The 15,371-nt window shown below is 43.1% G+C and overlaps 1 protein-coding gene across 1 annotated transcript; it reads left to right on the top strand.

Annotated features, from left to right (window-relative positions):
• The first annotated feature begins 11,379 nt into the window (after positions 1 to 11,379).
• On the top strand, positions 11,380 to 13,423 carry LOC139821395 (uncharacterized). The gene is made up of 2 exons (XM_071792399.1): positions 11,380 to 13,312; positions 13,356 to 13,423. Exons 1-2 carry the CDS (start codon positions 11,380 to 11,382, stop codon positions 13,421 to 13,423), a joined length of 2,001 nt encoding a protein of 666 aa, XP_071648500.1.
• Positions 13,424 to 15,371: the final 1,948 nt, after the last annotated feature.

The following is a 15,371-nucleotide window of genomic DNA, read 5'->3' as shown; positions in this document are numbered from 1 at the left end:
TATCATGCGTTTGTCTTGCCGCAATTCGACGGACCGCAGATGATACCGCGTATAGAAATCGGTAGCATGCCTCCATGTTTGCGTACGCGATTGTCGTACGAACCGCATTTTACCTCCCCTCCACAACGAATGAATAACAATATCGAGAAAGCTGGCCTATTTATAGAGACGCGTAGAGCTGAGATGCTCAGTCTTTAAAATGATTTTGCTCGTGTCGGATAACAGCGATATTTACGATTTAACCGCCGAGCAGTTAAAGTATATACCAAAGGTCATTCTACTGCGACAGTTTTATAATCACATAGATTATTTGTGGGATAAGCTTCCCGAACATATCAAGGCAGATTCGGAGGTTCAGCAATATCGGCGCTGTTTAATACATTATAATTTGCCGTGTCAGCAAACGCACATCGACGGTCCGCCGCCGTTGATAAAAAACTGCGGCGAATGCCGCCGAAGATAGGTCGAGGTCTGCTGAATCGCGCGATAAACGCGCTTCCGATCGAATTACATATCCCCGGCTATCAATTTTGCGGACCGGGAACTCGCTTAGAAACACGATTGGCAAGAGGTGATCGGGGTATTAATCCATTGGACGCGGCGTGTCGCGAGCACGACATAGCCTACTCGCGTAGCAACGATCTCGCAGAACGACACGTGGCAGACAATATACTCGCCGCGGAAGCGCGAAAACGTGTCACCGCGAACAATTCGACTCTCGGAGAGAGAGCTGCGGCTACAGCCGTCTGGGCGGCCATGAAGGCTAAAACGAAACTCGGTATGGGTTTGAAAACGAAGAAAAAGAAGAAAACCAAGCGAATACTTCCGGTAGCGAAACGCGGCGGTATCCTACCGATCCAGCCGTTATTAGGGGTTCTCGGCTCGTTGGTCGGCGGAGCGGCGGGAGTCGCAAAGGCCGTGAATGATAACAAAGCCGCGCGACGTCAGCTGGAAGAGATGCAGCGTCACAATCGCGCCATGGAAGGTCACGGACTTTATCTCGCTCCGTACAAACGCGGACGGGGAGTCTCGAGAAAAAAAAAAACGTCGAAGAGACGCTAAAAATCCCCAAGGGTGTAACTACCAATGTACAACTGCAACAATTGGCAAAACGTATGCGCATTCCATATTTTAGAGGTATTTTTATGCGCGACTCGTTACCGATCGGCGGTATACGTCGAAACGAGAGCGGTATCGTGAATTTGGATAATACTGAGGGACCGGGTACTCACTGGGTGGCGTACGCGAAGAGAGAAGATCGTGCCATATATTTCGACAGTTTTGGCAATCTTCGACCACCGAGAGAATTGGCGCAGTATCTAGAGAACAATGTAATAGAGTACAATCGCACACCTTATCAGCGATACGATCAGAGCAATTGCGGACAACTGTGTCTGCGTTTTCTACAGTCGGTTAACAATCAATTTAAAGACCGGCGTTACGTTGTTTAATCTCAGTATTCATTCAAACATGTCACTGACATTTACGCTCACCGGCAAGAGCAGCATCCTCGCGGTAAGCTACTTTCCCGCCGTGGATTTGAGCGATGGCGATTACGAGCTCGGTCTAACAGATTTTGAAACCTATCACGATACCGAATGTAAATTCGTCGAACAGTAAATTCTACTATGACGACGATGACAAGGAGATTACCATTCCCGAAGGATCGTACGAACTGCGTGATATAGACATGTATCTGAAACGCGCTCTTTTATGGGACCAATCCAATAATGTCTCGACAAACGAAGATGAACCGCACCCATTGATTATTATTCATGCTAATAACAATACGATAAAGAGTGAGATCAAGTGCGCTTATCGGATAAATTTCACAAAACCGAACAACATTGGATCGCTGCTGGGATTTTCAGCGAATCGCGTGCTGGAGCCGCGACAATGGCACGAATCGAATGTTCCGCTAAATATCATCAACGTAAACATCCTTCGCATAGAGTGTAACGTGACCGCGGGTGCGTACAGCAACGACAAGTACGTGCACACGATACACGAGTTTTCACCGAGCGTGCCACCAGGATATAAGATATCGGAAACGCCGGCACACAGATTATTTACCTTCCGATCATCGTACGGAGCATTTCGGACTTGACGCTTCGCGTCGTGGATCAGGACGGTCGATTGATTGATTTTCGCGAAGAAGAGATCACCGTTAGACTGCATGTACGAAGACGACAGCGATAACGTGAGATGCTCGTACTGAACGAAGCTGAGCAGGTGCAACAGACGAGAAACAAAAAGACAATCCGATCGCCAAAGAAGAAACTCACTGCGTCGAACATTGAATTTTTGAAATCATTGGGTTTCGTCGTACGAAATGGCTAATATCTTAAACATTGGAGGTGAACCGATCTTTGACGACAGCGTTGTCAAGATTGAGACACACACGTACAATCCGTACGCCAACACAACGTTTGGACATAACGATGAGATAAGAATACCCATACAACAGCAGGATTTATACACGTTGCCGTGCGAGAGCTTTCTCTATGTTGAAGGACGATTGGTAATAAAGAGAAAAAATGACGAGTCTGTGACAACGCTTGCGAATAATTGCGTGGCGTTCATGTTTGATGAAATTCGATACGAGCTCAACGGTGTGGAGATTGATCGCAACAGAAACGTTGGCATAACCAGTACCATCAAGAACTACGTATCGCTATCGTATAACGATTCTCAACTCATGCGGAATGCTGGCTAGGACGTTACATCGAGCATACCGGAAGGATACTTCAACTTTTGCGTACCGCTCAAGTTGTTGCTGGGCTTTTGCGAAGATTACAAACGCGTGGTTGTTAACGCTCGTCACGAATTAATTTTGATACGAGCGCGTAGCAATAACAATTGCATTGTAGGAAATCCTGCGACGGAGCCGGAAATCGAATTGTTTAAAATACAGTGGCGAATGCCTCACGTTACGTTAAACGAGGTCAATAAGCTATCTATGCTACGGGCCTTGGAAAGCGGGCGATATCTTAGTGTCAGTTTCCGTTCGTGGGATCTGTATGAGTATCCCATGTTGCAGAGCACGACCAAGCATTCGTGGGCCGTCAAAACGGCGACTCAGCTGGAGAAGCCGCGGTACGTTATCTTTGCGCTGCAGACCGGCCGCAAGAATATCATGTCTCAAAATGTTAGCGTATTCGATGCCTGTAATTTGACCAACGTGAAACTTTATCTAAACTCCGAATTTTATCCGTACGATGACATGAATCTGGATTTTGGTAAAAATCGATACGCCGTTCTTTTCGATATGTATGCGCGTTTTCGTAAAACTTATTACGGATACGATTCCTTCGATACGCTTTGCAGCTTGTATACATTCCTGATGGAAGGACCTTTTGTTGTCATCGATTGCTCGCGACAAAACGAATCTGTCAAGAGCGCCACCGTGGATGTGCGAATAGAATTTGATTGTAAAGAAAATGTACCTGCAAATACTACCGCCTATTGTCTCATCTTGCATGATCGCGTAATCGAATACTGTCCGTTGTCGAACGTAGTGCGCAAACTCATGTAAATTGCAATATCAACAGATATTGCAATATAAGCAGATATTACAATATAAGAGACACTGATGTACCGCGATAAGATACAGATTGCTCCGTCGTTTCGTCATGATCGTACCGACGTTTGTCGATCTGCAAGGATTCACCGTCGGGATGAAATTTGTCGTAAAGGAGGTGGCGGTTCTGAGAAACGGGACCGTTTTGGCGCATTACATTTTTACATGTCCCATGCCATGGAGTCTCCTCACGAAGTCCGACAGATCATGCGCTTCCTGGTTGATTGCGAATCACCATGGACTACGATGGGAGGACGAAAACTGCCCTACAGCATGGCGAAACATCTAATTACATCGGCCGTACTTGGAGAGGGCGACGAGACGTCGACTCTTGTGTACGTCAAGGGATGCCAGAAACGAGAATGGCTGGTGGATCTGCTTGAGAATAAAGCGAGAAAACATCTAAAAATTGAGACTTTGGATGCAGATTACGAAGATATCGAATCTTTAAATAATCTAGATGTTACTAATACTGTAAGATGCGAAAACATATTAAGAATTGCGCATTACAAAATGTATTAAAAATATTTAACTGGTGGTCGCGACACCAGAAAAAATTATGATTTTTTTGAAATAAACTATATATGTATATATAAATGTTTTATTTCTTTTTCCTACATACTTTGTAGTATAATATAGATGTTTTAGCTGTTCAAGAGCTGTTTTTTAGTTGTTTTTAATTGTTTGATGGCTCTTTTTAGCTGTTTCATAGCGGTTCAATAGCGATTCAATAGCAGTTATACAGATCGCAGTTATACTGATAGCTGTTTTAGTTGTTTCATAGCTGTTCAAGAGCTGTTTGATAGCTGTTTTTAGCTGTTTTTAGCTGTTTCATAGCGGTTCAATAGCTGTTTGATAGTTGTTCAATAGCGGTTTAATAGCTGTTTGATAGCTGTTTGATCGCGGTTCAATAGCAATTTTACAGATCAAATTACCGAAAGTCAATGGCGCGATATCGTTTTCGAGAACATATGTGTCTCGCGGTGACTTTATCGCACACGTGCAAAACTGCACATTGCAGATTTTTCGGAAGGCGCAATTGTATGAATGCTGAGATGAAATTAGATATGATAAACAAACGATGTGACAATAGTGAGATGTAGAAGGATGAATTTGAAGGTACGCTCTATAGTCGAGGACTAGAAGTAAGAGCAGTCGGTTGGCGTGCTTTTTGTGCGACTTATACAATTCGTTCGCCATCTTAAGACATTTAAAACATTTAAAACATTAGATTTAAAAGTAGTGGGGGCAAGTGTGGAAAAAATGGATTTCGAAGAATTGCACTTTGAAGGAGAAGAAAGAATGGAAGTTGAAGCAAACGAGGAAGAAATGGAAGTGCCTGAAGAAATGGAAGTGCCTGGAGAAATGGAAGTAAATGAAGAGGAAGGAATGGAAGTTGATGATGATGATGATGCAGTATTGTCAGACGATTCATGTTATGATAGTGAAATGTCTGAGGATGTTTCGGAAGAAATATTCAGAGTCATGAATCAGGCTGAAGTCAATGCGTTAAATCCTCTTACAAGGATGTGTTGCACGTATTTTTATTTTACTCCAGGACAGACAAAGTTTTGTGCGTCATGCATCGTGAGAATCGGTGGATTATTCTCGATGCTGTATGCTTGTCGTAAACCAGGTGACACCAGGCGGTATATTCTGATGAACGGCCTCTTTTGTTCATCGTGTGAGGGGCCACTATATCTCATTTCAACATGTAATATGTGTCCTATGTGTGTTTTCGTGTAAATATCGATTGTTTAGACTGCAGTATTTTTAAAAGTATTTTAAGTGTATATTATCTAAAATTAAGAGACCTATACTGCTAAGAGATTAACAATAAGTGTAACAATAAAAAAACAATCAATGTTGTGTCACACACACACACACACACACACACACACACAGTGCGGAAGGTGACTCAAGAGCCAGGGGTTTTAGGTTGAAATCATGCGGTGGTAAGCAATTTTTCTATTTAATAATTTTCGCATAATTTCTGAACAAGAACGCGCGAGGGAAAGAGACCGCGCGAACGAGAAGACTCGCGCAAACAAGGGGGGGGACGGGGGTGCGAGACACCGCGCGAACGAGAAGACAAATGGGGGGGGACGGGAAAGAAACATCTACGAGGGGGTGATAACGCGAGCGTGCCGTGTGACGTCACGCGGACTCCGCGGCGCGGCGAAACGCGAACGCGGGGCCGGAAAATGCGGACCCCCTCACCCCGCGGCGCGGCGAAAACGCGGACTCCCTCGCCCCGCGGCGCGGCGGAAACGCGGTCGCCCCGCGGCGCCGGAAAACGCGGACCTCCTCACCCCGCGACGCCGGAAAACGCGGACCCTCTCACCCCGCGGCGCCGGAAAACGCGGACCCCTCACCCCGCGGCGCCGGAAAACGCGGACCCCCTCACCCCGCGGCGCTGGAAAACGCGGTCCCCCCTTCCCCGCGGCGCCGGAAAACGCGTTTCCCCCTTCCCCGCGGCGCCCAAAACATGCGGTTCCCCCCTTCCCCGCGGCGCCCGAAACGTGCGGTTCCCCCCTCCCCCTCCCCCGCGGCGCCCGAAACATGCGGTTCCCCCTCCCCCTCCCCCGCGGTCCCCCCCCTGCCCGCGGTTCCTCCCGCCCGCGGTTCCCCCCCGCCCCTCATCCCCCCTCATTGCCCCATGGCTTAGAATCGGCCTAGCTTACCTACTGGCATAGTTCACCATCTTTCGGGTCCCAACGTGTACGCTCTGGGTGCGCCTCTTCTCGCGATGAGAACGAGACGCCCCGGGAGTGCGGAGCCGCATCGCGACGCGGCCCATCCTCCCTCGGTCGACAACCAGGGCCGACCTTCACTTTCATTACGCGTACGGTAAAGCCTACGACTTGCTTTCCGGTGTAGGTGCAATAATTGGTTGTCGCACAAGGAAAGTTCTCTTCGTTGGCATCCGCAATAAATATTGCGCGATATGTGACATGGCTGAACGAAAGGGTTGCGCTGCGAAAACGCACAAATGTTATAAAAATTTCTATCGCAACGCAGCCTCTACAAGCATGGAGAGTGATGCTATTGCAGAAGGTTTCAAACTTAGCCTTCCGATGCACGGACTTATTTACAAAACGGTTATCGCCGATGGAGATAGTAACGTATATCACTCCATCATCAATAATAAACCCCAGGAACAGATGATAACGGTGAAAAAAATAGAATGCACCAATCATCTACTGCGTAATCTTTGTAAAAAACTGAAAGCCGTTGCTGAAACGACTCAGCCAAAAAGAATGCGTGGTTTTATTGAAATACGAAAAGTTGTAGACAATAGCGTTTTAAAAATACGGAGAGAAGTGTTGCGACTAGCTTCTGAACGACAAAAACAAGACCAACCTCATCATTGTAAAGCTACAGAACTACGGAAAGACATATTAAATATCCCTAGTCACATATTTGGTGAACATAAACGATGTGAGAAACGCGGTCAAAAGTGCGAAATTGACGGAAATAAAAATTACGTACCACTTTTGAAACTGCATGGTCTATATCAAAGAATAAAAAATGCTCTTATTTATCTCACAATCAGTGCTTATTCTGACAGCTTGCTCTTAAATTTAACCAATAATCCTGCAGAATCGTTTAATTCGATAATCTGCAAAGAAATTGGTGGAAAACGCATTCATTTTGGCAAACGAGGTTCGTACAATGCTAGAATTACGGGAGCAGTTCTGCAACATAATACGCAGCAAGTCCCCACGGAAGTTTATAAAGGCATGTCTAAAACTGTTCCTCCTACTGTCAAACAACTGAAAGAGCAACGGTAAAAAAAAATTGCGAGAACCAGAGAATCTCGACAAATAGATAGGCAAACGAAAGAAATTTAAACGAGAATCAGGAACAGATAAATATTATGGCCCACAATCGCAAAAGCCAGATCTTCCACCTGATGTATTTGAACAAAATCGACAAAGGCATATGGAAAACTTGATCGAGTATGGAAAAAATTGGGAACAAACTGAACGCGATACGAGACAACAAAGTCATTTCGAGCTGTGGTGTTCATTGAGACGTGTCATGTTGACAGCGTCCAATTTTGGAATTGTTTGTCGCATGAGAGCAACAACGTCTTGTGTAACAACAGTGAAGAATATTTTATATCCTTCGCCTGTTGATACCGCCGCCATGGCATAAGGTCGCGTTCACGAACCAGTAGCAAAAAAAGTTTTAGCCGCAAAACTTAACAAAGACATCAAACCTTGCGGCTTATTTATTGATCGCAAATATCCATACTTGGGTGCTTCTCTTGATGGACTCATTGATGACAATGGCTTCGTGGAGATTAAATGTTTTCAGTCGGCCAAACATTTAGCAATAGAAAAAGCCATTAAAACATTACCCGCCTTGAAAAACATCTTTGATACAAAAGACCCATGTAAATGAAATGAAAAGCATCGGTTCTTTTATCAAATTCAAGGCCAATTAAACATAACGCAACGACAGTATTGCATTTTTGCCATATGGACACCGAAAACCATAAAAATAGTGCACGTAGATAGAGACAATGCTTTTTGGGACAAGCATATGCTGCCTTCTCTAATACGCTTCTATAACGAATGCATGCTTCCGGAAATCTTGGATAGTCACCACAACAGGCACATGGCAATAAGGAATCCGAGTTATATTATAGAAGCACAGGAAGCAAGTAAAAAATTAAGTAGTCGAAAAACTATTGAGCAAAATGCAGTAAAGAGCGAAAATATCATTAATGAAAATAACGAAAAGTTAAAATGTGACATTTCGCCGATGAAAACAGCAATTACCACTGCTATGATTGCTTAAGATATGGATCAGGATGATGATTGTATATTGGTACAAGCTACAAGCGAGATATAACCGAAGAGGATAAGCCAAGACGAATAATAAATTTAGATGAAGTTATTATGCCTATTTCTATTGTGAGACAGAATGTCTTGTCTGGAAACGAACTAACGGACGAATCAATAGATGCATTTTTACGCATTGTGTGTCAAAGTACTCTTTTTGAAACGCAAAGTGTACACTATCAAGGATTGCCTAATTATATTGACGCTAGTAAGAGCGATTTAAGCTTACAAATAATTGGAGGAAAAAATAAATACTTTGCAGAGGGAATTGAACACTGGCGACGTATATTTTGTGATGGCACCAGACTGTTCGTATATGACAGTATACCTGGCTGTACATACGACAGATTGATGCTCAAGGAAAGAGAATATATAAAGCGTCGATTAAAAACCCTTATTTTTTATTGTTTCGTCTTTTTCTACTAATTAATTTGAGCAAGTTTTGCTGAAAACATATTTATATTTGTCTAATACTTTTTGAGACAGAAGAATTCGTTAAACTTTTTAATAACTTACGATATCTCGATAATTGTTTGTCGGAGAGAAAAGTAATACAGGAGTTTTTGAGTGCCCCAACTTTTGTAAACACTTTAGTATGTCGTTACATAAGTTGTACAATAATATTCTATTTTTCGGCACTGTTACAACAGCATATCCTAAGACCAAATCAAGTCAAAGTCCTGTACTACTTTTTTCTCCCACAAATAATTATCGAGATATCACAAAATATTGAAGAATACGAATTTTTCTCAAAAAGTATTAGGCAAATAAAAAAAATGTTTCCAGTAAAAATTGTTCCAATTAGTAGAAAAAAATGGCACAATAAAGAATTAACAATACCTTGAAATCTCACAGACTTTTTCACTTAGACAAGACCTGTGTCTATAATAAAATGTCTCCTTTGGAACAGGAAGTTTTATTTAAAATATTTTTTCAATAAAGAAGTTGGGAGATAATTACGTGAGAAAATTGAAATAGAACACCCTGTATATAATGTACACATGTACTCTCATACATATAATTGTCATAGACGCTACAATTGTGTGTACGTACATATGTATGTCAGAGGTCGACAAAAAATTTTATTTTTTATTTATTAAACAAATTAGCAATAACAACAAATTAAATTTTTATTAAATTAACATATATTAGTAATTTGTCACCAAACATTATTAATTACGTAAAAATTAAATAACTCAACTTGGAAAATTGGTGTCAGAAAAAAATTTTATTACGTGTAAATTTTTATTTAGGCAAAATAAATTACTACTTATTTTAGAAATAATTAAAAGAAAATAATTACTAATTTGGGACTTCTGGTTCCGGCGTGTAGATAGCAACAGGTGTGCGTGTGGCAGAGAGTAATTTCGAGGTGGAAAAAGGATTGGAGAAAGTTAGAGAGGTCAAGAGCGGCGGAACAGGGAGGCGTGGAGGAGCGAGAGGGCGGAGGCAAAAGGGTTAAGAACGGGAAGAAGCAGTTAAGAAGAAAAAGGTAAGGAAAGGGACGGGTGAGAGGTGACCGGGCGGCATAGAATACAGATAGTATAGAGGGGCAACTGACAGAAAGGCGGGGTCGCGAAAGCGGGCATAGACTAACGCGGATATAGAGGGGATAAATACTATAAGTGCTTTCAACCATAGGCATAGAAAAGATAACCAATAGGAGGGAAAGGCTAAGGGAAAAGCGGCGGATGGAGGCAGAGAAGGAATTAGGAATAGAGATTGACCAGCACGGAAGGATAGGAAAGAAGAGGGAAGACGAAGGGGAAAGGAAAGCAAGAGGCAGGCCTACAAAGGCGGAGGAGCTTGCTAAACAAAGAGGAAGGGCGGACAGCCTAGGATCGGTCAAAGATCTCATTTTGAAAAGGAAAAGAAAAGAGTTAGAGGAAGAAGCGGCTAGGGCAGCAGAGAAAGAAATTCTCGACAAATTTAATGAAACGAGAAGGACCAACAGATCACCGCCAGCGAAAATAAAAAAAGGAGAAGAGGGTAAAGGAAGGATGGCGACAGAGGATCTATTAAAAGAGATACTGAGGAAAATGGAAGAACAGGAGGAGGAGAGGAAAAAAGACAAAGAAGAAATAAAAAACGAAATAAAGGGAGTAAGAAAGGAATGGAAGAGAAGGGAGGAAATATGGGAAAGGCAGAGAAAGGCGCTAGAAGAAAAGGTAAAAACGATGGAGGAGAAGATAGAAAAATTAGAGATAAAGGGCGCAGAGGAGAATGATGGCAGGGAGTTGATAGGGAAAATGAAGGAAATAGAAAAAAGTGTGGAGATGACGGAAAGAAGAAGGAGAAAAAATAACATAATCGTAAAGGAGGAGAAGTTAAGAAACGTTAAAGAGAGAAAAGAGAATTTCGAAAAGTTGATGGAAGAACTAAATACTACAGAAGGAAGCATAGAAGAAATACAAGAAATAGGATACGGGGAATACAAAATGAGACTATTGAAATGCAAAAACTGGGAAGCTAAAAGAGACATCATGAAGAAAAAGAAGGAACTAGGAAGGAAATATGGAAGCTTTCTGGATGACGATCTCACCAAACAGGAAAGACAAATACAAACAGAGATAAGAAAGATAGCAAGAGAAAAGAGAGAGAAAGGAAAAAGAGTGACAATTGGTTATCAAAAGATGTGGGAGGACAACAAGGAATGGAGATGGAACGAAAGCAAAGGCAGACTGGAGGAGAGGGAAGACTTTCATAGGTCACAACGAAGAGAATGAAAACAAAGAATGCGAGGAGGATGGGGAAGGTAAATGGGAGGAGGGAGGGAGAGCGGCAGGAAGTGAATCCAGAGTTGAGGAAGACGTAGATATAAAGAAAGGGGAGGAAGAAAGAGGGGGGAGGGAAGAGACGAAGGTAGTATTCTGGAATGTAGCGGGAATAACAAATAAAGATAGAGACTTTTGGGATGGGGTAAAGAAATGGGATGTGATTATTATGATGGAGACATGGTTGGATAAGAAAGGATGGGAGAAGATGAAAGAGAAACTACCAAAGGAATTTGGTTGGAGAGTACAAATAGCGAATAGGAGGAATAAGAAAGGTAGAGCATGCGGAGGAATGCTAGTAGGTATAAGAAAAGGGATAGAAGAAATAAAGGAAGGTAGAGGGAGGGAAGAGGAGGAAAACAGGGTCGAAGTCAAGCTAAGAATAGGGGAGGAAATATGGAAAATAATAGGAATATATGTAAACAAAGACATTGATAAGAAGTTAGAAGGTTTGAATGATTGCATAGAGGAGGAAAAAATAGGAGTAAGGACCATAATAAGAGGTGACTTTAATGCGAGAACGGGAGATGAGGGAGGAAGGGAAGAGGAAGATGAAGAAAGTGGGAAAGAAAGAGGGAGAAATTCTAAAGATAAGAAGGTGAACAAGGATGGTAGGACGCTACTAGAATTTATAGAAGAAAGAGGATTGATGATTTTAAATGGTGGTACGAAAGGAGACGAAGAAGGAGAATACACATACACGGGAGGAAAGGGTGAAACAGTTATAGACTATATTATAGGTGATGAGGATAGCAGAGAAAAAATAGAAAGACTAGAAATAGGGGATAGAGTAGAATCAGACCATCACCCTCTAATACTGTGGATAAGAGGCGGAGCGAAGAGAACACAGAGAGGGGAAAAGATAGAAAGGACAAGAAGAAGAGGAATATGGAGCGAAGAAGGAAGAAAACACTTCGTTGAGAAGTTAGGAAAGATAGGAGGAAACAGAAAATTGCAGGAGGAGATAGAGGAAGGGGTGTCGAAGATAAGAGGAATACTAAAGGAGAATGAAAAGGGGGAGGTCAGGGGTGCTAATAAGAACAGAAGAGGATGGTGGGATGAAGAATGCAAGGAGAAAAAGAAAGAAGCGAGGGCAGAACTAAGAAAGTGGAGAAAGGGGAAAGGGGAGGTAGAAAGATATAGAGAAAGGAGGAGGAAATACAGAGAAGTATGTGAAAGAAAGAAAAAGGAAGAGAAGGAAAGGATGATTACAGAGATAGGAGAAGCGAGATCGGAAAGTAAGGTATGGGAACTGATAGGTAGAGTAAGGAAAAGAAAGAAAAGAATAAACGAAGACATAAAACTGGAAGAGTGGAAAAAATACTTCATGGAGCTAATGGGAGGCGTGGAGAACAAGGTAGTAAAAGGAGAAGGAGGGAGGGACAGACAAGACGAGGAAGAGATAGAGTTAGAGGAGGTGAGAAATGTAATAAAGAAACTAAAAACAGGAAAGGCAATAGGTAAGGACGGAATCCCGAATGAAGTATGGAAATATGGAGGAGAAGAGATGGTGAGGTGGGCCTGGGAAATATGTAAACGGGTATGGAGGGGAGAAGGCTGGCCTGAACAATGGAAGGAGGGTGAGATAATACCTTTAGTGAAGAAAGGAGAAGAAAAAGAGGTAAAAGACTACAGAGGGATAACGATCATGCCCTCAATGTATAAGATATACACGGCGGTATTAGCGGAAAGGATAAGGAATGAAGTAGAAATGAAGAACTTGATTCCTGATAACCAAGCAGGATTTAGAAAAGGAATGGGGACGATGGACCAGATATTTACGCTAAACTATTTGATAAACAGACATCTAGGAAAGGAGAAAGGGAAGATGACAGTTCTATTCGTAGATCTCAAGGCGGCGTTCGACTCAGTAGATAAGGAAGTTCTAATTAAGGCAATGAAAGAGAGAGGAGTAAGGCAAGGACTGATAGATAGGGTGGAGGAAGTCTTGAGAGAAACAAAAAGCAATGTAAGAAGGGGAGAAGAAAAAGGGGAATCATTCTGGATGGCGAAGGGATTAAGACAGGGCTGCCCGTTAAACCCGATATTGTTTAACTTACTAATTGCAGACATAGAGGATCACATGAGGAAGGGCGGATGGGAGGGTGAGTGTAAAAGGGGAGAAGATATACACCCTAATGTATGCAGATGACATAGCAGTACTAGCGGAGGAGGAACAGGTCATGAGATCCATGATAAGCAGGCTTGAGGGATAGTACGGAGAAGACGAAGATAATAAGATTTAGAAAAGGAGGAGGGAGGAAGAAGAAATATGACTGGAGATGGAAGGGAAAGAAATTAGAAGAGGTTAAAGAATTCAAATATCTGGGGTACACGCTGATGGCAAATGGAAGGCAGGAGGCACATATCAGAGAGAGAAGAAGGAAGGCAGCAAGGGTGATGAGAGAAGTGTGGGGAATAGGTAAAAGGATGTGGAAAAAGGACTGTAAAAGAAGGATCTGGCTGTATGATACACTGATATGGACGGTGATGGGATACGGGGCTGAAATATGGGGGTGGAAGGAAAGGAGGGAAGTAGAAGGGATACACGAGAGATACCTCAGATAGACACTCGGTGTAAACTGGAGGACCCCAGGGTACATGGTCAGGGACGAACTAGAAAGGGAAAAAATGGGAGCCAGAGCAAGCAAGAGAGCATGGAAATTCGAAAGAAAACTGGAAGAAGGTAAAGGAGGAAAAATAGCAAAGAAATGTTTGGAAGAAATGAAAGAAAGATAGAAGAAAGAAAGGATAATAGGAAGATGGGAGCAGGAGAGGAAGGATTACTAGGAAGGTATCGGGGTAGAAAAGGGAGGGGAGGAGGGACTGACGGAGGAGGCAATAGAACACAAGGAGAAAACGAAACAAAGACAAGAAAGAATGGGAAAGATTATGGAATCGAAATACAACAGGTGGTATAAACTAATAAGGAAGGATGGGATACCGGAATATCTAAAGAAGGGCTGGGAGAAGGCAAGATGGAACAGAATCGCAAGGTTCACATTGGGCAACGAGATTAAGGAGGGACTATACTGGGGAAAAGAGGAAGACAAAAAATGCAGGATATGTGAGAGGAAGGAGGAGACGTGGGAACATGTCTGGGAAGAGTGCTCGAGATGGGAAGATTGAAAGGGAGAGAGTTGGCAAGACGTGGTGGAGAAGATAATGAGTGAAAAGGGAGAAGGGGAGGAATGGATGAAAGCGATAGAAGAGATGAGGAGTGGGGGGGGAGGAAGGAAAAAGAGGCTTGAGAAATAGATGGCTAAGAAAATTTATTTAATTTCAGATAAGGTAAAAGAAAAGGGGAGCACAGGACAAAAGGAAGGAATGGAATTCAGAGCGAAGGTGACAGTAGAGAGAGAGGTGCTGGAGAAAATGATAAGGGATCAAGCAAAGGAAACACTGAGAGCACTAAAAGAGGAAATAAAGGACCAGAGAGAGGAGATCGAGAACCTGAAGAGAAAAATACGCAAGCTAGAAATGGGTGCGGGTAAAAGGAAGAGGGACGAAAGCGCAGAGAACAGGGGCAGGCAAGACGAAATGAAATGGTGGTCCGACGACGATGAGAGGAATGAAAACGAGAGAAGGAGGAAAAACATAATAATAAGGATAGAGAGGAACAGATGGATGGGAAAGGGAACGAATTGGGAGAAAGTGAGGCAACTGCTCTTGGAGGAACTGAAGTTAAAAGTAGAAATGAAGGAAGTGAGCGTAATAGGGCTGAGAGGAGAATGGCTCACGATGCTGGTGAGGCTGGGAAGTGAAGAGGAGAAATGGAGAGTATTAGAGGCGAGGAGGAGGGCAGGGAGCAGACTAAAGGTTAAAACAACCTAGCTTCCGAAGCGCGGATTTAGCTCGCGGCTGGTCAGGGTTCGGAGTAGGCGCGGAGGAAGACACAAGACTCGGTTAAAATATAACAAAACAAAATAAGGTATTTATTCAATTACGCGTGAATACATAGAGATGCTCGCGGGAGCGGTGAATATGTACAAAAGATCGCGGTCGCTGCTACGATAGCGACGGATTACAGTGATCGCGGAGTCGATGGCTACGTGTGATAGATCGCGGGCGCGGTTTATAATGGCGGTGAAATGCAGATATCGCGGAGTCGCTGGATACGTGTAATAGGTCGCGGACGCGGTTACAATGGCGGTGACATACAGA

The sequence above is a fragment of the Temnothorax longispinosus genome, chromosome 11, assembly GCF_030848805.1.
Source record: "Temnothorax longispinosus isolate EJ_2023e chromosome 11, Tlon_JGU_v1, whole genome shotgun sequence".
NCBI classification, from domain to species: domain Eukaryota; kingdom Metazoa; phylum Arthropoda; class Insecta; order Hymenoptera; family Formicidae; genus Temnothorax; species Temnothorax longispinosus.
Note: the sequence above shows the minus strand (reverse complement) of the source record. Positions and strands in the feature narration are given on the sequence as shown.